Source organism: Xiphophorus hellerii, chromosome 21 (assembly GCF_003331165.1).
Source record: "Xiphophorus hellerii strain 12219 chromosome 21, Xiphophorus_hellerii-4.1, whole genome shotgun sequence".
Classification (NCBI taxonomy): Eukaryota; Metazoa; Chordata; class Actinopteri; order Cyprinodontiformes; family Poeciliidae; genus Xiphophorus; species Xiphophorus hellerii.
Genome location: NC_045692.1, coordinates 8,121,925 through 8,146,549, shown reverse-complemented (window position 1 = coordinate 8,146,549; position 24,625 = coordinate 8,121,925). Strand labels below are relative to the sequence as shown.

The window sequence follows — 24,625 nt, the reverse complement described above, 5'->3', positions numbered from 1 at the left end:
TAGCTGAGTGGTGCCAGTGCGCACATGCGCAATCGATTGGACTCGCAGTTGAAAACGGGCAGCTATGCCGCGCGCCTACAGAGAACGAGCTGGTGGCGTCCGCCTGGAACAACGGCCGCTGCGACGGAGGACCGACCCGGGGACCGCTGCACCGGGAGGCTGCTGACAGGTGACCGCTCCTCCGGGGGAAAACCTCCTCCCTGAAAAAAAAAAAAAGAAGAAAAAAAAAAAAGAAACGCAGCCGAGGAAGAGGAGGAGGAGAGCGCGCCGCACGCACCCGCTTCTTCTCCCGTTTCTCTCTCTCTCTCTCTCTCTCCCATCTCAAACATCTCCTCCAGCTTTAATTTCAGCCCCGCCAAGAGAAGAAAAGCAAGGAGACACCCGCGATGTTGCTGCTAAACGTCTAGGATTTGCTGCCGCGCGCGCGTGTGTGTGTGTGCATAGACTGTGAATAAAGCTGAGCACGGACAGAGAGCTACAACAACAACGACGGGCTTCACTATGGTTTTATTGGCTCTCCGCAGCAGGAGATGTCTTAATAGTCGCTGTATGGGGACGTTATGCTTGCAGTTGTTGCTGTGGATTTTATGTGCCGTGAACGGAGAGGAGCAGCCGTTCAGCGTGGAGGTAAGAACCGGACCGGTATCTATTTATATATATATATTTTAAAAAAGCAAAAAAAAAATAAAAATACAGCATCTCTACCTACGAAGAAACGCGCCTGCTCCTTTGTGCGGCTGTATTATCCCTATAATAACAGCAAACGAAAAAAGTATTACAGGCGGAGTGTAGCTCCTGTTCCCACAATAACAACAGCGTCTTTGTGAAAAGCCCAACTGGTTTGTAGCTCTACTTGATCAAATCGCCCTCTATGTGTATAGGCATAAAAAAAAAACCCAAGAAAATAAACGATAGAAGAAAGGCTAAGAGAAACCTTGGCTGCTGTTGCGTTGTGTTGTTCAACATGTTCATTAATACACAATGCCCCTCATGTGCACGAGATAAAATGAAATAAAGCAACCCGCGTAAGCGCCACAGGTTAAACATGGCATCTTTTACTAGACAAGGTATTGATAGGTTGCTGGTATTTAGGTATGCCAAGGCTTTAGAAAGTTATAATTTGATGTTAGCTAATATTTTCTGTCGTATCCTTTCTTTGTTATGATGTGTTTTTCATTTGTATATGATGTAATCACCAGATTTATCTCTTTAGTGTACGTCAATGTGAAAGCAGGCAGGTGTCAGGTACCCATATCAAGGTACAAGAGGCTATAGAAGTTACATTGTCTTTTTACAACCCTTACCTTCCGATAGTTTCCCTTCTAACAAATCTGAACTCCCATCAAAAAGTGATGGGATTTTTTTCTCTAACTGCTTGCCCCCCTGCACATTGCCACTCGGCTGGCTGAAAGAAGGCAGCTTTTTCCCCCCCATCTTTTACAAGGAAGACAAGAAGACTGTGGGTGTTTGGAAGGATTTTGTTGTTGCCACAAACACAGACAGTAGTGTTGTGAAAACACAACGAGCCCCACCCATCACTTTTATAAAGTAAGGCTGTTTTAAAACTACAAACGACAAGTGACATGTCTGTAAAGCAGCGGGCTGCAGGCTGGCGATCTGAGCGGATCGCCAAATGTACAAATTACCAGCTTGCTGTGCTTGTGTTATTCTATTTAAAGCAGAATTGCAGAAATGTCCAAGAAGCTCCTGAGAACTCTGGAGCTTCTAGAGCTATTCTACATTTTTCCTCCTGTTCATCAAAAATCAAGAGAATAATAAATAAATCACTGCATTCACTTATTTGAGCAGCAAGAGGGAAGAATTGCTGCATCTCTGTTTTAACTGAATGCGTCTCCTTCGTGTCAAACATTTCAATTTTAACGCGTTGTAAAAAGCCAGCTGGATGTTTTGTCATTTTGGCTTTGTAATTGCTACAAGTGAGCTGTGTGAAAAGGAAGCACAATAGGCTGTAAAACGCAGCTACTGTGACATTACCTGCACATGTAAAATTTAAGTGGCAACATATGAGCTCGCCTGCAGAACCTGCAGCACTGCCTTTGCACGCTGCCATCATCGCATACATCACTGCTTATGATGAGACCGGTGTACTGTACTTTGCTCACCACTTTTAAGTCTTTGTCAGCTGAATATAAAGAAGGATTTGTCCTAGTTAGTGCATTCAGCACTCTTTGTTTGGGGGTTAAACAGATTGCCATACTTTAGAGTAGAACTAGTGCAACTCCCACATGCTGTAAGAGAATGATGAAATCAGCAACATATGTACAAGATAAAACCCTACTTGTCATACAGCCTAAGAGGTATTGATCTTTACAGAAAGATCATTCAAGACAAAAACCTGTCCAGTTTGAGATATCTTGGTGGTTCATGTCATGTTCAAGAATGGAAACTCCCGTTCTGACCGGCCTCATGTGAAAGAGGCACAACTTAGCGATTTCAACATCAGCAAAGACCTCACAAAGGTCACTGGAGCAAATGTTTGAGCTGGATGGATGCCAGATGTTTGTGTTTTTTCAGCCTCCCACTATATGTGCTCAGCAGAAAGAGATCTCTGGAGACTAAAGCAAAGGGCACTTCCATGAGATTTTAGGAGAAAGCCTGATCTGCCCGCTTCACATCCAACTTTTTAAGAGTAAATCATCTCATCGATCATCTGAACACCACACGAGATCGTCCGGGCATGTTGTTTACCGAAGGCCATTCAAGCTTCGCGGTCACATGTCCACAAGCTTTGTGAACCAGCTCTCTTTGGCAACAGATTCAGGCTTCATTTGGAACGAGAGTCGTTCATAATTCTTGGAAACTGATTTTGGACTGAGCTGCTGTTTGACAGAGATTTCTCTGTCTTATGTTGAAGGAGAAAAAGTCGTCTTTTTCTGTGATATTTAACCCAAATTTCTTCACTGCACAACACAATTCACAATGTAATAAAAAGTGTCATTTTCACATTAACATTGTTGTGGTGGTTTAGAGCATTCCCTTCTACTCTGCCATCCTCTTCGAATTTTATTGTCCTCCAACAAGCCTTTGCATCCTTGAAATGCTTTAGTGGGAACACGGCCATGATTCTGCGACTTGTTGCTTAGAAATCTCAAACATATAGCAAAGCAGTGTACAGCCCCCGTATGACTTGAGCGTGCGTATGTCCTTGTGAATTATGCATCTAGTCAGAGACAAAGGAGCTATGTGTTTCCATATGAACAAAGGAAGATATTTGAGAACTGTGTGTTTCTGCGAGCGAACAAGCAAGACTATCCCAATACTGAACGACACTGATTGCGTCTTGTAAAGAAACCGCTGAGCACGTGTTTGTCGGAGTATTTATGCTGCCCTGTTGAATAAATACGGTTTCAGTAGTTTGATATCCCTGAGCTTCCTGACATCACAACATGATGCAAAGCTTCCACACATGTGGACCTTGTTTTTTTTTTAAACTCCTTTCTGTCCCATCCAAAAAAAAAAAACAAACGACAACACACTAGCAGACATGTAAAGTTCATTATCTGCCACCTTGGGGATTTCAGGTGTGAAGACATTTTTTTAACATTGGCTCAAAAAGAAAAAAAAACGACACAAAAATAAACAATAATATAGCTACAATCTGGCAAAATCAGAGCATGAAAATTGGAGATGCACCATAATTTCCTACTTGAATCAGAGCCAATTAGGGAATTATGGATGATATTATAATATGATTTTTTTTTCTATACATGTAAAGCATCTGCATGCATATTTTCTCTATAGTTTAATAGAACAATAAGGTGCTTTAAGTAAATAATACTCCAGCGTAAAAGTAATCTACCTGTGAATCCCTCACTCCTGATTCTAATAAACATTTGATATTTCATCCAGGAATGCATCAGAAAAGTAACATATTCTTCACTGACCAATCTGGTCCTCTTGTTATGTAATTCTGCTAATTTCTCATTTAGATATGAATGACACTTTTTTTTTGTCAATATGCTAACATACAGTAAACTGGAATTAGGTGTTTGGCAAACAAAAGCTTGATTTGTGGGGCGTGCTGTGGTGGCGCAGGGGGTTAGCACGCCCCACGTTTGGAGGCCTTAGTCCTCGACGCAGACGTCGCGGGTTCGACTCCCGGTCCTGACGACCTTCCTGTCTGCCTACTGTGGAAAAAAATACGAGCCACTAGCGCTGCAAAAACTCTTCGGAGAAAAAAAAAAGCTTGATTTGTGCATTTGCATTGTCTCATTATTTTAATGCATTTTTGCAGAGCTTAGCTTCAGGTAGTTAGGAATGACTTGTCTTCCTGTCCGTCTGGAGGCTTGTAAACAAACAAGAAAAAAAAAAAGGAAAACGGTGGAAACTCAGCTAGTTTCACCGGAGCCGCTTTCTGCACTTGTTATGACGGCGAGGATAGACGTGTTTGTCTCCCATACCTCTAGCACAGGTTGTAGAGGGTAATAATGCAGGCAGAGGTGAGTATTTCCTCCAAATAACAGGAGTGGTTTAAGTTCATCTTGCCACTGCCCTGTAATCGCTGGGCAGGCTGCTGTCTTTTAGAAAACATTACCTCTTTGAGTGGCAGCTTCAATGACAGCTTTGTGGACTAATTAATGTAGAATGCCACACTCCTCTCATTGTTTTCCCCTTTTCTCTTCTCTTGGATTACATTTTACAGCACATGCAGCTTGCCAGGGAGTGATAAAATGGTAATTTGTACCAACTTCTAACACTTAAATTAACACTATATCTCTGTCCGTCTGTGCTTTGAATCGTTATGAGCTGCTGGTTATCCAATTGTTTTCCCCCTGAAGAACTTTGAAAATGTGATGTAACAACCAATGCTAGTATACGGTCCATTTAAATTAGGGTTTCGTTTTTGCAATTTCAGTTGGCATAGCAACCAACTAAAATGGGAAAAGATAGTATGACATTCTTATATTATTGTTTCATGTTGAGTTGGACCCATTAGATTTCTGTGACCAGTTTCTGACCTGCCCATACAGATTTTAAGGGCTTCATGTTAGCCTGTTTTTTTTTTTAGCATATTGGTATTGGTCCAATAAGTAAAACTGGACTGATTTTAACAACCAATGTTTATTTCCATCTTGTTGCTATTTATTTTATGTGTTTTGGGAGGAGGAAGGGTTTTGGTTGGTCATGTGAGAATTTTTTCAGTCAGTGTTAGTGATGCAGCACAGGATTATGAGGTGTTTAACTGAATCAGAGAAGCAATGCAAGTGGTGTGGTCAACCTGTACATAGATATAGATATACTGTATATAAAGTCATTTAATATTAGATATTAGCCATAACAACAATGTTATTGTCAGATATCAATATTGGTGCTTTCCTACTGATAGCTAATCCCAACTTCTCGTTGACAATTACAATTAAGCGACATTAAATTATGGCCCTCCTGTGAACATTGATTAATATTAATCATATTAATTTATAGACAAGGAGACAATTTCACAGTGTGAACAAGCAGTTATTTAAAAATGTTGTTTTACTTATCGTCAAAGAAAGGTAAAACATTGTTAGTATATCATTTACATTGTTTGACATTAGCATCTTGTATTAGCAGTTAGCATGGTTAGTCGCTGCAGACATCAGTCTTTATGTGATTTATTCATAAAGAAAGTAGACCTTTTCTTTTAGTCTGCTAGCATTTCTAAATCCTGCATGTCATTTTGGCAGATGTTGAAATCTCAAAAGAATAAAACGAAGCTAATTTACAGTAAAACGTTCAGTCTGGTATTGTTTGAAGATGGATGCGGGTTATTTTGGTACTTTGCTAATTTGCCAACATGTTCCCAAGAGAGGATGGACTTCAAACTACAAGATAATTTCTCTGTGCATCTTGGTGCTAAAATGTAGCTAAGCAACGGGTGGGGGAAGGGCAAGTGTACACAGCTGGAGAAAACTGCTCACTCCACTCGTTTCTCTGGATTAAGATTAAAACTTTTAGACACATTTCTTTTGCAGTTTTTGATACCATACCTTTTTTTAAGACCTTGGTTTTCCTTATTAAATCAAGGTAAATTAGTTCATGGTTAGCCTACATTTGCTTACAGAAAAGAAACATAATTCACTGCTTTACTAATTCAGTTATTTGTACAATTAAGATTTGTTCACATTTGATCCACCTAGATTCGTCTTTTGTTTGTCTTGCTGATGAAGCATTGCTCAAGGAACACATTGTAGACATGTCAAAGCCTCCTGAGCATCGCACCGGCTTGATTCTACTCACAGAGGCATCAGGTGCAGTGCTGTGCTCTGACTAACATTAAGCGCTTGAGTCATGCCTCTGTGCTCACCAGAGACTGAGCGGAGTTGCTTAGTCAGAGATAATCTGCTGTACAACAAAGAGAGTGCGAAATTGTTCTCCCATCTGTTGACACATCTTGTCTCAGATGAATGCATGAGTGAATTTATGGTTCAGGTAAACTTTGCTCATGAGTCGCTGGTAATCGTTTTCTCCATGTAAATCTTGAAGATCGTTTCCATGATGGGCGAAACACAACACAAAATGAGATAATGCTGAGGTGTCTGCTGTGTTGAGACAAACCTTTCAGTTATTGGGTGAATTAAAATCTTCAGTAAGTGGCTTTGTTAGTTGTCTTTTTGAGTCTAAAAGAGAGGAAAACATTGACTGATGACTTTTCTTAAAAAAAAAAAACAGGTCATAATCCTGGCCTTGTTTTTTTTCTCTATGTTGGACATTTTCAGTTTTGGTCCCATATGCAAAAACGTGAGTTGTCTGCTACAGGAGCTTTTGCACCATCTTTATACTGATTTGTATTTTCAGGTGGATTATTTTGTAGCTATTTTGACAAATTGAAAGTAATTTTCTTTACTAATATTCTACAGAATGGAATCATTACATTTCAGTAAATATAGTTTACCTGAACTAGAGATGTAAGAATTGTCATTTTGACCATGAGTCATGATCTGCCCTATTTCATGAGTGTCAATTAACCCAAATGTAGATAAGTTGTATAAAAAAAGAAACAGAGTATAATACAATCCTCAGATAATAATAATAATAATAATATATCACTAAGTTCAATTATACCTGAGAGTTGAGGCGTTTTCAAGAGTATTTAAAGCCGTAATTGAAATAGGAACAAACACAAAGGTAGTTACATCAGGGTTTCCCCCAGTGTATTATAAGCCTGGCGGGTCACAAGGCTTTACTTGTGTCCCCACCAGGCTAAGCACTGCTCATTTAAAAAAAATATTTTTAAAATGTTTGCATTTTTTTAAAGCTTTCTAGTTGGTGTTCAGGTATTAATCTTCCAATCTTTCAATAACACATAATTATCAAGTGATATTTTCAAATTTCCTCTAACTTAATTTTTTTTTTTAACTCGACAGCCCTAGCGCCCAACAACCGAGCTTAGCTAGTGCTCTGGGGGAAACCTTGTTACATGGTCAGATGATATATTTTTAATTTTATTGTGCGACTAACTCCAGAGTTTCTGCAAATGTATTCATTAAATTTAAGACTCTTAAAATCAGTACATAATATAATACATGCTTGAGTTATGAAAAATGCATTACTTGATAACAAAGTGAATTAAATTTGTAGTCAGGTGTTGCTACCCAACATAACACCATCCTACAGTAAGTAGTAAGCTTCATAAAAGATGTTGACAATGAATTTTAGTGAACTAATAAAAGAAAGAACAACAAGTAAATGAGTGAACTTGCAAATTTTAGACAGAGCTATATATTATTCAAGGCTTAGTATAAAAATTATTGGCGTATTTACTTGTTATGACTTTGGCTGGGATATCTGTCAAAGCTGTGTCTATTAAACACACTGTACTTTTACAAGCTGGAAATATCCTGAAAAACACTTTGCTTTTGGGAGTCTTTGTGGCGCGTGACACGGGGCTGTGGACATCACGTGAGAAATGGCAGCATTTTCATCACCGTCTCAGCTTGTCTTCCCAGTCGGCATGTTCAGCCTCTGAAGTGGCACCTGAACGTTCGAAAGCGACTAATGTGAAGCAGCGCGCGTGTGTGAGTGTCTTTGAAACGCGTGTGGGTTCTCCAGCTTCTGGGGATTTCCTCTTAATGTCTCGAGCATGTGTCGGTTGGAAGGGTGGGCGAGTTCACTTGCTTGCGTGCAGCCGCAGCAGTCCTGCAGGTCACTAGACGCTTTAATTCAGACTGGATTATAACTACCTAAAACAGATAACTGGGCTAATAGATCTCGCATGCTATTTTTAATGATAGGTGTTCGCCCGCTGTGTGTTTTTGCTGTGCCATTTCCCAGAAATTGCTTGGCAGTCAGTCAGTGTACTTCTGTGCTCCAGTGTGTTTCCCTTGAACTTTCTGTTAATGAAGTTTGAATGTTTTGTTCCCTCCCTGCGGCACGGTGGTTATCGGCATTGGTATTAACTACTTATCTACTCTACACAATTCAGCAAAATAGCCCAAAATTGAAAATGCATCACTTCCTGTGCAGCTGGGGCTCTCCCCCCCCTCACTCCCAAGGCAGTTAATGTAAAAGCGATTAGGTTTGCCTTTGTATCCCATCAATCACAAATGCAACTGGGCTTTTTATTTGCATGAAGTTATATTCTTGGATTTTCTCATCTTAAACAAAGTAAATACATTAGTTTGCTGCTGTCGTTTGCCTTTAGCTATATTTCTCCACACAGACGGTGCAGAATATAGGAAGGCGCTTAACTGGCAGTGTCTGAGAACTCGTAGGCGCACGTATTGGTGTATTTTTATCGGCGTGTCTCGTCTTTGAGCACTCATGTGGATTGCGTCATTTGGCTTTGGTAGGATAACAGATTTCTGGACCACTGGGGTGTCTGTGTCAGTCTGTTCACCCAGATACAAATACAACAACACCTTCACTGACCTAAAACATTCCTCAGCACAACCTGACACTCCTCAGCACTTGTTACTGTTATGTATTCTTTCATGTCCTCCTTTCTGTGGGTGAACAGACGTTCTCTCCTCTTCCGAGACATGTCTTTGGTCACAGCTTGCCGGGGTGTTAAATCTTTAATATGACTGATGATCGCAATGTTACGCATTGCCGCATAGGACGCCCCACGTCCTATGCGGGGCTGTAAATTTAGCCTCTGGAAGAAATACTAAAGCACAAGTATGAGTGTGTGCGGATTCTTTTACACGCAGCGTTTTATGAGTCACGGTGAACTGTTGCAAGCTGTTCTTTCCATAACTTCAAATTTAATAACTACAACAGTCGTCATAAAACCGTCAAGTTGATGCCTTGCCTTAGTCGAGAATTATTTGACTGTTTTTTTCACGTTGCTGTAAGTTGGAGATGCACCAACAACGATGGTGACCAGTACAGTTTCTTTTGCTTTATTGGCCTTGACAGGTGACTGTCCAGTCAGAAACTCCGTCTTTTGTCCAAATCCCAGTTAGCTACTTTCAGTCTCAGTGATGTCAAAGAAATACAGAAATGTAAGCTAATATTGTACTATGGACTGATTACTCCATTATGTTGATGTTAATTTATATTCAAATATTAAGTGATGCAACAAGCAGACCTCTGAAGTGCTTCAATGTAACACGACAGAGTAACTGGGAGATGATTGAACAAGTAATGCAACCATCATCCTCTGGGCAAGATGGCACACCATATGCATGCTGTGAAAAACTAAGCTGGACTATTCTGAAATAAACATGAGAGACAGTATTACAAATATTACAATAGATGAAGAAAAAAACCAGCTAAATCTATCTGTGAGCTTACGGGATTATCAAGCAGTGATGTCAAAGTTTTCCTTAAAATAGAACAGGGGTAGCGAATTCTGTTTCTTGCAAGTTTTGTGACAAATGATTTATTTAGTACTTGCGAGCCAGGGCTTTCATGTTCAGAATACAAAAAATCCTGAGATCTTTAAATGAAGGTGAAATAGTTAGAAAATGCCTGCAGATCTTTGTAAAAACAGCTGCATGTTTTGTGATGCAGCACATCTAACTTCATGTGTGCACCAAACATCAGCAATCACTGTGAGACCCTTGTCTGTAATTATAAATAAACTATAAAAGAATGTACCGGAGGAATAACAGATTACAAAATGAATTTTAATTTAGCTACCCATGCAAAGCATGGCTAACTAAAATAAATTGGTCTGCATAATAGATGTAGATTTAGTTGTCTGTCAGCCTTATGAATTTGAAACACTAAATGTCTAAAGATTCCCACCCTTACTGTTGATGCATCACTTTGATTTAATCAGGCTGTGAGAAAGCGGGAGAGAGCAAGACCGCCGATAACAGCAAAGGCGATCAGAGCTCATATTTTTTTGTACTTCAATCTTTGTCATGGAATATCCTGGATCTTTAAATGTCTGCAATGTTCGGGTTGCTTCACAGTTATCGTCAGGATTAGAAAGCAAAGTTTCTCTAGAAAAGAGAAAACAGAGATTGTTAATTTATTATTGCTAACAACTAACATAGGGAAAGCGAAAGCTTAGAATGTCAACATTGCAATCATTGTAGCTTTGTTTTGCAATCCGGTTGTCAAAGATCAAGGTGGAATAACATTAAGAGCCAAAAAACTAAAAAATATATAACTTCAAGACTGTTCTTATATCTTTTATCTTTATTAATATTCCTATAACGAAATCAAAACATTCTCAGCTCTAGAGATTGGCCACAAGGTTCTGATCTCTATTTTAGGCCCCTAAAACCTCCAAAGACCGTCTACTGTAGAGTCGCTATTCAGTATGTATGATCACACCGTGACATTTTTGGGTGACATTTTTGTGGCATTTTATCCTAATGGGGCCACCGAGATAGCAGACATGGCATGCATAAAACAAATGTGTGTGTTTGTGAATCTGTAGGCGCCCGGGGCTTAAGATGCAGCAATGCCCTGCTCAGCCTCTGCAATAATCACACCCCGTCAGAGGCCACGAGGTCCACACCACGGTTTGTGTCTCATTAAAAGTCTTTTTTTAAAAAATTTTTTCTGTTGAAATTCTATAGTATGAATTTAAGTACAGCAGCTTGAATTAATGCATGCATGTGTCTGTGTGGGTTTGTAGTTTATCGGTGTGGGCAAGAAAAAAAAACAAAAAAAAAACGGCAGCGGTTGCCTTGACGACCCTGGCACACTCTCCAGCGGTCTGGCGTGTACCGGATAAATAATTCAGGCCGGTCAGAGGCGGCGGAGCAACCCCTGGAGGACGGGGGATCACGTTGCGACCGTTCACCTGTGCCTGGAAAAAAAAAAAAAACACCGTTGTTTCACAGCGCTCCGTCTCAAATCTGTTACCGGACAAACAGAGGAGCTTTTTTTGTTGTTGTTTTTTTTCCCGTTACCACCTGTGGTGTGATAGGAAGGTTAATGGGGAGCAGAATCACTGGACATTTAATGTCATATCGCTGCTAGATGAATGCTTAATGTATCAAATGACTGAATGTGCTTAACCAGTAATGGCCGAATAGACCTTTGAGTAATTGGTTGACCTATTTTTGAGGAATAAAAAAGACTCGGCGCAAAGTCTTCCACCTGAATTTATCTCCTATCAGGGAGCTAACTACTTCCCGTCAGCATTCCTGCATAGACAGAAATCCATCACTGAATAGATGACCCGAATAAAAAAAGTGGAGGGACTTTCAGTAGGTGTATTCAACGTGACTGATTAGTACAAGCCTGTGGTGGAAACTGTTGGCAGTTTGAAACCTTCAGGCGGCGTATCTACCTCGCTCGGTAGTCGGTGCTGTACCATGCTGCTAAGAGTAATGCATCAGCTGGTGTCAGGTGCACTAACAAACCCGTTTAGGTTCTCCCTAGAGAATTAAGTTCCATTACCTTAACTCTGAGTTTCCAAAAGGGCTGACAAACTCCTGAATCCATGGTGTTCCAAGACAGACAAAGATTCCTGGCCAAACAGGAATAGTTCACTGTAATAAATTTCTTTCCTTCCTTTCTGCTGGAAAAGTTATGTTTTCTCCCACTCGTCCGCATCCTCGAAGAAATGTGGACATGAAAACATTATAATTATACTTAAAATTCTTCACTCTGTTACAATATGCATACTGTTGAGTGTTTTTAGTGATTCCTTATAGTGCTTAAGTCAATTTACTGATCAGAAATAGAAATTTTCTTGTTTTTCACCAGTGAATTGTCGGTCATGACCACTTCAGCTAAAAATTGTCACTTAACGATTTCTTGTTGGGCCTTTAAACTTTCATAATTGTAAGTAACAAAAAACAGGATGCTGTGTCCCTATGGACAAATATTTTTTCTAGTCACCATTTCCTCAAAGGGGCAGTATTGTGTAAAATCGCTTTACATCATGTTCTACTGATATTCCCTGATCGACAACATATTTGGAAAGTTCCTTAAAGAGACAGAGGCTCAATTGCAATGCGTTAAATTATAAAGTCAAAGTCATATATGCAGCATTTTCATAACAATTAAAGAGGACAAAGTTACTTAATTAAAAATGGCTTTACTTTGTTGGAAAATACATAATACCACTCCTTTAATTTAGGTTTTTGAACCTGCAAATTACTCTATAATGTGCTTTTATGCCACACAGCAATACAGCAACACTGAGGTATCATACATAATGCTTTCCTGCCTGAAGACGTCATATGATCTTTCCCCTGATGTCACTCCGTCCTGACCTGAGACCGCACTCATGCCCCTGACTCACCATGAACTATTAACACACATGTGGTCCCTTGTAACTCGAGGTGACTTGAGGTCTTATCAGCTGATTGGTCACAAATGACAATGACTTCCAGCTACCACATGTTGTCTGCGCGTTGCCATGCTGACCAGGCTTCCTGACTCGCATCTCATTCATAATAAAGCGGATCAGGCCGCCTTACAAGTAGGTCCCCCTTTTTTTTGTGGCACACTTCAGCTAATCGGGTTGCCTTCTATTTGTCCGGTGCGGCCAACCAGCTTTACTGATAGAGAGGGACCATGGGATGTGAGGGCTTGAAGTTTGCCTCGGTTCAGTAGCGGTGTGAGGCATCGGTGGAAGGACAAGTCGTCTGAGTCACTTTCATGCCCTAGTTCTTATGTCACCATCTTGGGTTAACCTGCAGCAGCTTAGTCTTATGCTGACTCTGGTTTTACTTTTTATTTCACTGCACAAACGATGTTTAAGATTTGGAGAATAGGTTTGGGGAAAATATCAATTGTATTTTTCGACAGATATGCGTTCAGTTTAAGTACTCGTGTGTGTAGTAGCTGTACAGTTTTTGAAATAAAGCTGCAAGAGCGCCCTAAGAAACAAAGTGTGGGTGTATGTGATCTCAGACTAGATTCCTCTCATATATTAGTCTGTAAGGGAAATCCATTTGGAGGGGAAGTGAAATGAAGTGCAGAGACCCCCTAAAGTAGGTGAGGATACATTTCCAGGAGTTTCGTGTTTATCGGAGCATCATTGTTGGACTCTTTCTCTTCTCTTCAACAGTAGCTGAGTATCTGCAGAAGTTCAAACTCATTAAACACTTTTTTTTCTGCGCTCACAGTGCGCCCAGACCTCTTAAAATAATACGATTTAATTGCATAGAGAGGATCTATAGTCGTTTTCTGGACTTTGTTGGATTAATTAGCGTACTTTTAATGTGTTTAGATTTAAAGTTCCTGCAGTGGTAACCCCCTTCCCAGCCTTTATGTTTTCCCCATTTACAGTCACTGTTAACCCTCCTGTTATGTTCCGGGTCAAATTGACCCACGAACATTTTTGCTGTACCCTAGAAACGAACATAACAGGAGGGTTAATGCATTTCCAAGGAGTCCAACACAGAACGAGCTCCACAAGCTCTCGCTCTCGCTCTCGCTCTCTCCCCCCTTTCTCCCTCGCTCTCATTTCCATCCATTTGCAGACTGAGGACGGGGAGGAATTTCTGTCGGATCGAATGAATGAGGCTGTCGAGCCGGAGCCTCAGGAATCCTCACATCTGCAGAATGCCGGCAGCCATAGATCACTGTATGAAAGAGTGAATCGATGAGCATGACAGGTGGGCAGCAGAGAAGGAAGGATTTAGGAGGAAAACAGAAACGGATAAGAAGTGACTGGATACTGAAAAGACGGAAGAAACGCTCTCTGACTGCACAAAGTGGTCTTCTCTTATTCAATAAGACTATAGCAACATGGAAACTTAGGTTGTCGTTATCATGTTGGGATGGATTAAGGTGTTGACAATGTGATGTGCGCTTTGTGGACTCCTAAAGTGGTCACAGGATGGTAAAAAAAGTAAAACTAGTTGCGTGACCTATAATCTTTGTCATAATGAAGGATGAAAAGATTAAAGGCTAAGATTTAATCTTTGAAATTTTGCACTATGTCAGCACGTTTAAGCATTCAGCAACGATTCTCTTTGATTCTCTCATTTGAGCTTTGGAGAGTCTGGCTCTGAAGGCACAGCTACTGCGTGCATGTTTTAAGTTTTCCTGCAGGAAAAACATCCTGACAGATCCCCAGTTAGGATTTGAATTGAGAACCTTCTTGCTACGAGTAAACAGTGCTACCAACTAGAGGTGCTGAAAAAAAGATTCATTATTTAGAGAATCGCAATTCCTAGGCTGGGAATTCCAAATCGATTCAAAATGTTCAAAAATTGATTTTAGTTTTCTTAATTTTTGGTAAAATTATATTTTGAGTAATAAATCCAGGCACTTAAACTAATCTTGTACTGGCAACTTAAGTTACAGAATATTTATTCTATTTTTGCTTCAATAAAAGTTGATGGAACCTTACAGAATTGCTTTAAGTAAATGTTCTATTTGTTTAGATAGTCTTTTACTCTCGTCTGTCACATAATTTAAAGAGAATTTCTGGAGCATTTGAATTGAAAAGTTGGTTTCTGAATCAAAAATTGTTTCTGAATTTAATTGTGCCCCTAAAAATCAAATCAAATCAAATCGCTGGACACTGGAAGATTCACATCTCTACCACCGACTACCGGCTTCCAATTTTGGATGATGACTGTTCTTCTGATTTCAACTTTGACAACTTTCCATTTTTTTTTTCTTCGCTTTTTCATATGTAAAAGTGTAAAACATAGCATGCTTTAGGCCTTCTCATTCAGCTAAAAGTCAGAACAAGAAAATGACGCGTTCTGACTTTTAGCTGTTTTATTTACCACAAAAGTGCTCTTGATTGGTGTGCTTATAGACCATGAAAGGGAAGAAATGATTTGAAATTTCATTGGTGTGCCTCTGATTTTGCAGTAAAACCGTATTAAATCCTGAGATTCCAACTTCTGCAGTCAGAGTTTTTATTCTAAAGTTCCAAGACCGGTGTAAAGAAGAAGAAAAAAAACACAGTGACCAGAGGGACTAGCTTTACTGCATTTGCTGCTAGTGCAGAACATTTCCTTGGAATCACCGCCTGCTCTGCCTGGTTGTTTCCCCGTGGCGTTGTGTATAAAGAACCAGCTTGACAGCTACACCCTGCGCATCCTACCTCCATGTATATGTCTTGGTTTCACGTCGGACCCCGAACGAGCACTTCAATTCCCACGCACGCCCTGACACCGTCCGACATCCTGACACCGTCGGAGCATCAGACGCAACAACTGTCAGTCCAGACCTGGTCATCGTCTTGTGAAAGTACTGGTGAAATAATCTGCCAAAGGAACAAATACGTTTTCATCAATATTAACAAATTATTTACTTAAAACGAGCCTCTATTTCTTGCTAAAAAGTAGCTTTTTAGCAAGAAAAAGTAACTTTTTAGCAAGTGTACAAAGATATTTGCACTAGAACTTAAACAAAAAGTACTTGTGTTTACTAGTACTTTGTGTTTTTACAGTGGATTTTTCACATTTTTTATTCCAAAGTTTCAACTTTCAGATAGCAAAACTGACTTTCTTCAAATATGCAACAGGTGCCATGATGAAAAGCTCAACCGTTGCTGCGTTTCCATTACAAATGTATGCAAAACTTTTTCAATATTCTGCTAATGTCAGAAAAGACACAATTTCGCAATTGCTGTGTTTCCATTAAATAGGAAATGCAATTAAAACCACACCTGGGCGATCGCATGATAAGTCATTTATCATGTGATCACAGCGGTGACAGACACTCTCAGGGGATATATTCATATTTCAGCCACGACACCAGTGCTCATCGTCAGCCATCAGAGGAGATGTTTGCGTCTTCTTCCCCACAGCCGTCAGAGCCATTACTCCCTGCCGCCCCCCCCTCCCACACATATCATAACCTCGCAGTCACACATACATATCCCCCACCCCCACACAGCCACACTGTTCTGCACTTTGCACTGTCACATTATCTGTACTTTGCCATAATTGGACCTGCTGCTACTTCTTTGGATGGTTGAGTGCCTTTAGTTAATTTAGTTGTATATATTGTTATTATTATTATTGTGTGTTTGCTTATTTATACTGTATATATTTGACCTTTTGCACGGGAGCTGCAATGGAAATTTCGTTGAATTCTGTTCAATGACAATAAATGCTATCTATTCTATTCTATTCTATTACTCAGGCATTGGCGCAACAAACTCCTTATACTTTGGAGCCAAAATCATTTTTGTAATTCCAGTTTGCGCTTTTGGAGTTAATGGAAATGCAACTAGTGTCGCTCCTTTCTTTGTAATTATGAAACCATAACCAAGAAGAAAATTCCAACACTAAATGTGAATTTTGAGCAAATTTTATCTTTGTTTTGTTGTTTTTAATTTTAGTTCATATATAGTTTTAAGACACTTTTAAGTACAGCTTCACACCTCTTGCCTTCACGGTAAAATAATGTCTGCGACTTGTTTGAACCATATCTTTGCTGTAAATTCTCAAACAAACATCAAAATCTCTGTGGCCATATAGGCGCTTGCAGCATCTCGTTGCAACATCTTCACGCTGAATTCGTGTCTGTGGCTTCATGGGGCTTGTGCATCTGCGTGCCAGCTTGCCCGGGGAGGCGGGGAGGAGGTGGCGGAGGGAAGCTCCAGCAGCTGAGCAGCTGAATAAAAATTGCACCAATGAACCTGACAGACATTGTAATGTTCTCACCGCTAAGCTGACAGGAGCGCAGACAGAAACAGAGAGATGCATGAGAAAAGACAAAGAAATATGTGGGAGCAGTACTTGAGATGGAAAAACAATATGAGTGGAAGTTGGACTAGACTGTATGCTGACTGCTTGCAGCAATATGTGAATGTCTGACTTTTGGTCTCAGTAAATAGATTGCAACTATTTTTTGTTCTTTCTGTTACAGTCAAAACAGATAAACCAACTCTAGAAATGCCTGGTTGTGGTGTTGTTCATTTTCAAGTAGAGAATGAATTAAAATAGACTGTTGGCTTTTTGTAATGCAGGGATATGCCAGTGTGGTAAATGATGGATTTTTTAAGTAATCAACTAGATATTAGATATACATATTTTTCCCTTGATCAGTTGGTGTAACACTGAAAACTGTCCTTCCTCACCATTAATTGCATTAAATCTAAGAGCCTATGAAACTCAAGAGCAAACAGAATGTACTTTTCTGTCAGTATATAAAAAAGGAAAATTAAGGCCAGGGACATATGCAAGAAACAGGTATAGTCTTATTATTCCTTCATTTATGCATCATCACATTTTTATTTTTTATATTTACATTCTTAGGGAAAAAAATTATAATCTGCTCAGAGCTCAGAAACTTCTAAAGCTGGAATATCCAGGAAATCCCTATTTTTACTGCATTTATTGTCTCGTTTATCAATACTCATGGTTTTAATTACATGTAAAGTAACATGCGTGAAAGAGAATTTTGCTTTTTTATGATGCATAAAAGTGCCTAAATCCGTTTGTCCAAGTTTAAAAAATTAATTGTCTTTTAATACTTAAGGTTTCCAGAAAAAATTAAAAACACAGTTTTCCGTTGACCAACTTTACTTTAAATATTTGGGATGTACATATTTTGATTGTACATTTATCCGAAATGAAATAAACATTTCCATCTGCAAAGCTCGACGGTGAATCTGTCGCTCTTTGGGCTTTCTGCATAATTCCTCTTCTACTCTAAAGCAGCAAAAGATGGATGACATAACGTTGCCTTGAAGTGTTAATCTCATACCTTTTAGCAATCAGATCACATAGTCCTCATTTCACCATATGCAAAGAAAAAGGTTATTTTTTACAAGTATCAACTCACATATAATTCAGTAAAGACCTATCAACATATTTACAGAGTATGATACCTCACTGTAAAAAAAACAAAGAAACAAACATGCATTGTATGCATTTACAAATATCAACACCACATCATAAAACAAGCTTCTGACGTGCTCCTTTTTGCGGCTCGTTTTCCCACTCAGTGTAAGTGAATCCGTAGAGTCACGTTTCTGCCCAAGAGGAGTAATGGTTTTTCCTTCCCTCCCATCCCGTCGCTCGCCGAGCTTCCCTCACTGCTTAGTGGATTTTATTGCCAGAGTGTATCCTGCGCCGTCCCGAACAGCAGGGCACCATGATGACAGAAACAGCTCAACATCGTTGTCTACGGCGTAGTAGAGCTTCGATTTTGAGTACTGATCTGCTGAATTGAGGAATGCTCTGGGTTCGTTGGCTCGCTGGGACTCGGAGACGTTGTTGCTCGTTGACGCCAGAACAAACTTGTTGGCTTTGTTGTGTTTGAACAGAATTTAGTGAATCTGTTTGGCATTTTTGTGATGAGGACTGGGAGCAGAAGTTAGCCCGTTTAAGTCCCCAGCACCCATCCCTACCACCTTTGCTTTATGATATTTGCTCTTATATCTTTCTTTCTTATAAACCTGCTTTTTTTATTTAGGCTTTCTGTTTGTAATGTGTCACCAAGATCCAGTTCTGTGAGATTTTGAGAGCTTAAAGCATCTTGACATTTCTTATCTTGTAAATCTAGCTCAAATACTTACTCTGGTCACGTGGTTGATTTCTGATATTTCATTATTTTGTGTAGAACTCTTTGAAAAATCAGTCACACCAGTGATGTTGCTTCTCTGCTTCAGTTCAACAGCCCACAATCCAGCGTTGAAACAAATACCACATTGCAAAATACCTACATGCAAAGTATCATTTCATGTAAAATTTTATTTACAAAGCTTTCAACAGCCTGATGTATTTTTAATGTATGTTTTTATAGAACAATGAGCTACTATAATGAAGAAACGATTTTTAGCAAGGAAGATTTCCAGTTAGAAACTGTTGTCATATCAAACAAAACATTACTGTAATTACTGTGACTAAAATATTTAAGGAGAGGGATTCCTTTTGCTTGAACAGCCAACACCACTCCATTTAACTTGTGTCACCTATAAAACCTATGAAGGATTAATTAAGCTTACAGGACAAAAAGAGTTGAGATACCCTTTCTATCTGCCACAAATATGCAAAAAGTAGGAGTAAGTGAACCAATATTTTCGTATACTTGACGTTTTTAAGTTTGGGAGAACCATGCCCCCTGGTTCCACCACTGCTAAGCGGAGCTAATTATCTCTTAGCTTTAGCATCACTGTTAGCTTTTCTTTGCCAATGTGTTACAACGTCAAGATAACAAATGTTTTAAAAACATCTTTTAAATAATAATGTTTTGCTCTGGTGTTTTCTTTCCTTTAGGTGTGGCTCCAGAGGTATGGCTACCTACCTCCTGCAGACCCCAGAATGTCTGTGCTGCGTTCTGCCAGAGTCATGCATACTGCTATCGCTGCCATGCAGCGCCGCTATGGCCTAAATGTCACAGGGAATCTGGACAGCAACACTATAGAGTAAGTAATGCACGCTTTTGTGCTTCCTGAGCAATGCCTTCGGAAGTAATAGAAAGTTTAATTTGTGAAATAATAGTCATATAAGTGAATTTTATGCTTAACCTATTTGTACACCTATAATTGCCTCCCAATTTTTGCCACTTTCTATTTGTGTAAATTATATATACATATAGATAGAGACTGCTACACCTTTGACAAAACATTGTGGCACATTAACCAGGAACCAGCCATGGTTCTCTCATATTTTAAGATGTGAACTCCAAATAGAATGATGTCCTTTCCTCACTTCAATTTAAAGATATAACGTACAGATAAGGTCTTATTTAAATTTATGCCATGTCTCAGACAAAACCATCTGGGTAAAACATTTCAAGCATTTTGATGAGATTTCACATTCAAGCCGGGATGCGAATGGTTACTGCACTCCTCGTTCCAGCTGTACTTTGTATTCTGAAGGCGAGGAGGCATTCTGCCAGACACAAAGTTGTCCCGACACAGATTAAGCGAGGTGTTTTAATTTGATCAAACGGACCCTTTGCAAACAGTTCATCTCCGGTGTCAGATCAAAGGATACAAAGTGCCTCAGTATTAATGCCCAGCAGAGGAAGAAGAAGAAGAAAAGGGACAGTGATTGGTCGCTCCTCGTTCAATCAGTCAGACCTCAGGAAATGAGCCACATGTCTTGTTTAAAATCGCGAGAATAGTGTGAAGTAGAGAGCAAACCCACATGTCCCTCCCTTAAATAAAAGGGGTGTTTTAAACCAGTTATTACTAAAATGGTTTTCATTGAAAAACATAAGACGTAGCCACGGTCTGTTGACTGTTATGCTCCTAAACTAAATGTTGCCTTATCTTTAACTGGGGCATCCTGACTTGACTTTTATTTGTTTCTACCTGCAAACTGCATTCACTGATATCTCTCCTCACCGACGGTGAAATACCATCTGTGCTACAAAGAGCAAATGAGCTCCGATTGGCCACTGAACTGTAAGATTGCAATCCGGTGGCCAGCGGATGAACATCTGTTCAACCACAAGGCAGAAACAGAGTAAAATATGATAAGCTAACAGTTTGTCTGCTTTTTCCCCCCCTGCTGCTTCTCTGGCTTGATGTAGCGATAACACCATAAGGTGAGGCACCTCTTGTGTGTCAGTGTGTGTATGCAGAGAGGCGTTAAATGTGTCTAACTTCAATAAATTGTGTGCTATCGTTTTTGGGTCAATATGTCCTACCCTGGATTGGACTTTACTCTTCCCAGCTTGCACAACTTGGCAAAAATCAACAAAATGTGTGTTGAGTTTTGACTCGTGGTTCCTGCACCTCCATCCTGCAGGTGGATGAAGAGGCCCAGGTGTGGGGTTCCCGACGAGATCAGCGGCGCATCCAGATTCAGCGTCAGGAAACGACGATACGCCCTCACTGGCCAGAAGTGGCAACATAAACATATCACATACAGGTGGGTGGGTTTGGATTTCTTGAGGTGACGTAGAATAAATCTAGCTTTTGTTTGCTCCTTTGTCTTTTTGTTTCTTTCCTTCCCCAAAGTCAGAACCGGCATTTTCCATTTTGTCCTATGGTGATCCAATGAGTCTCTCATGAGAGAGGCACTGATCTAAACTTTGTGCCAATTTCTCTGAATTTTGTCAAACTTTTACCTCTTGACCTGTCCTGTTTCTCTTTTAGAACTGTAACTAAGAAAGGTGTTTATATTTATGCTATCTGCTATCAGAAAAGGTTATTTTTAACATTTAAAATTCATAAACGGAAGCTTATGTGCTGTAGTCGAAGCCTCACTACAGAAAGTTTTCATCTTTTAGGTGGAGTTGTATTCCACCTAGAAGAATACAAGTGAACCTCTTTGAGGTTAAATAATAACCTTATGGTCACTCACTAAATGATCTTTGCATCATAAGCCTTATACTGCACCAATCCCATCTTAATATCTGTATCGGTCCCGATATTTAAAAAGTACTACATTGGGTTTCTGAGACTATGTGCCCAATCCATTTCAGCATATCTATGCACTCTAAATCTATACTTTGTGCTCTTAGCGACATCACGCTTTATTTATTCTACATGATATTTAGAACTCCTAATTGCACTTTCTAAACCATTTGAAAGGTTTGCTGCAGTTTATTTTTGCATGTTTGAGAAAGGTAGTAAACCTGTTGTTTTTGTGGGTTTCAGTTTCTGTGTTATATATTTTACATTGGCTGTTGTGCTCCTAATTGCACTGACCAAACAAATTAAAGTTGTTGTTTTTACACTTTTGACCAAGCTTTAGAAGGGTTTGGTCACAAATGTAAATAAGTGTGCTGTACTGATGCAAAGTTACGAAATATATTTGTAATTCATTACATTTATATCTGTGTTTAAAAAAAAGAAAGAAACATTTTAAGTCAATTCATTGCAGATTTTCCGTATCGGATCGGTATCGGCCGATACTGAATCTCAGATATTGGTTACTATGAAGTGAAAAAATAAGTGAATTGGTGCATCCCTACTTGTAAGGCAAACTGTAAAAGCCTTTGTAATGTGTGTTTCCGTCAAATGACACTGTGAAATCCTCCAACTTATGTATCAAAGGAGCGCCAGCCAGACAGAACTGACAGCGATTTGAACTCATAATATACAGAACGGAGGGTCAGTTAAAGTTTGAGTTCGCGTAATGCCAAAAAGCCGTGTCGTTAGGACGTCAATCTGTGAAAGAGCCAGCTTATCCCTGCCCGGCCCTAAAACCAAGACAGGAAAGCAGTCTGCACGACAAATCTCCAACCATAGAGCTCATCTCCAGTCTCATAACTCAGAAACGCCCCCTCCTCTCTGAAATCCAGCTCCATGAACAGTAATGTATAGAACAGCATGGGTGTAAAATATTGCTGTTTTGATTTAGTGAGGGCAGCAGCTCATATTTTGTAATATTTTTCTGCTGCTAGAGGGTCTCTTACCCCCAGCTCCATGCTTCATCTAATAATCCTCCACAATTGATCTTTGTTTTGTCATTTTTCTTTCTTCTCCACCTCGGAGATCACTGAATAGGCGGTATTGCACACTCAATCTAATCTGTGCATCACAACCTACAGCCCGAGTGGAACTTTACATCACAGTTGGCACAACTGCCCGCGTTTTTTTTCTCTTCTTTTTTTTTGTTCCGTGAGACTCAGCTGGGACCGGGTTTAAAATTAGTCCGGCGAACGAGCGGCACATCTGCGTGGGCGCCCAAATGAAAGGAAGCAAATGAGCGAGGCTTGATGAAGAGCGGAGGAGTGTAAAAATGAGGAGGGAGGAAAGCGTGGAGGAGAAGCAGCTGCAGAAAGAAAGGCATTTAGGAGAGGAAGGATGAGGAGGAAATCCTGGTGGAAGGCCAAAGAGGGCTCTCTGAAGCCCAAGAGTTATGTAATAAGTTTGAAGGATCTTTAATCTGCGAGGCTGCACGTACGTCCGCCGGTGTGCTGCTGCTGTACGCGGACGTAAGTCGGTCACCGGACGTGCCTGCAGCTGCTCTTTTTTTTTTTTATCTCCAATTGGTGCAGCAGATTCATCTTCCAATTCCTTTAATCTCTTTAAAGTTCCAGAATCTCACTTTGGAAAAATCTTCCTAATCATAATAAATCTCCTGCTACAGTGCCTAGTGAAAGCATTCGTGCCCTTAAAATTTTGCGATGTTGTCATATAACCACAGCTTTCAACGTATTTTGTGGGGGATTTAATTTGATTGAGCAACACCAAGTAGAGACGCATCAAAGCTCAGATGGTAGGGCTGAAATGATTAAACGTGTTAATTGCGATGAATCAATTAATGAAATCGTTAAATAATTTAGTGATTGATTAATCATTAAACTGGACAATACAGACTAAAAAAGGCCATTTACAAGAAGAACATTTGATAAATGGCCAGATGTAAAAAAAATTTTTTTTTAGATTTTTTATCTTTATCTTAAATGCAAAAAAACCAACAATTTGCATTTAAGATAAAAAGAAAATACAAAAGCTGGCATTAGCTTCACCTGGTTCAAATTCAATAAAAACAAAAATGTCCGATTAAACATCATTTGCTGTTCAAATATTAACTGGAAAATCAAAGTAATAGTCAACAGATAGTCCTGAAACATACTGATTTTGATTTCTGTTTTTTCCAAGTCTGGACAAGAAAGAAAAGGAAAATTAGGTTATGAACAAATTAATTATTTTGTTCCCAGACTTCATTTTATATGTTTTATGTTGAGTCCTTCCTTCCTATTTCTGTTTTTTTTTTTTTTCAGGATACTTAAAGCCTCCTTCCCACTGTCATAAATTCATAGTGGACTTAAGTAAACAACCAAATACCGTGGAAAGTTAATTCTGGAAAAGTACGGATTTATGTCATGAAAGGATTGAAGAGGAATACTCCAAAAGGATTTTCCAGCCGTATCGGTAGCAAAAAAAAGTGGCGCCACAAAGTCTTGGCTCCATGCGACTAAATTTAAATGCGTGCCACAGTTTTTGAATCATGAATTGTCAATCATTTTTGAAAACCGTGTTTTGTTTTGTGTCTGCCTTCAAGATGAAAGGCTATGTGGTGTTGCTTTCTCACATAAAAGATATGTACAACACGTTGACGTTTGTGGTTGTAATGCTGCAAGATGTGAAAAAAGTTCAGTTGGTGTCTGCACTTTTGTAATGTTAAACATGGCTGTTTTTAATCGACTTGTCACCTGTTTTTATGTTTTTCTCTTTTTTTTTGTTGATAATCTTATTAAAAAATTAACAAAGGAATATATTAGACCCCGCTAAGATACTCCCCATGTTGATGGTTGCATGGAAGCAATTTTCCTTCATATAGTCTCCCCTCCCAAAACTTCCCTCTTGCTGTTTCCGACTCTTAGGCTTAAAATAATCTTAAATAACATTGCTGGCATTTGGAAAGCATAACAAATGCATGAT

At 39.5% G+C, this 24,625-nt stretch overlaps 1 protein-coding gene across 2 annotated transcripts in view; it reads left to right on the top strand.

Moving 5' to 3' along the window:
• The first annotated feature begins 31 nt into the window (after nucleotides 1-31).
• Nucleotides 32-24,625, top strand: part of mmp16a (matrix metallopeptidase 16a (membrane-inserted)) — a 77,189-nt gene continuing 52,595 nt past the window's right edge. Inside the window, exons 1-4 of one of the 2 annotated variants that reach the window (XM_032551205.1) lie at nucleotides 32-627; nucleotides 19,554-19,702; nucleotides 20,818-20,832; nucleotides 21,036-21,158. In XM_032551205.1, the coding sequence (XP_032407096.1) occupies nucleotides 502-627; nucleotides 19,554-19,702; nucleotides 20,818-20,832; nucleotides 21,036-21,158 (413 nt within the window). In that variant the 5' untranslated portion in view covers nucleotides 32-501. The remainder of the gene's footprint in view (nucleotides 628-19,553; nucleotides 19,703-20,817; nucleotides 20,833-21,035; nucleotides 21,159-24,625) is intronic. The other variant, XM_032551206.1, reaches the window with a different exon arrangement.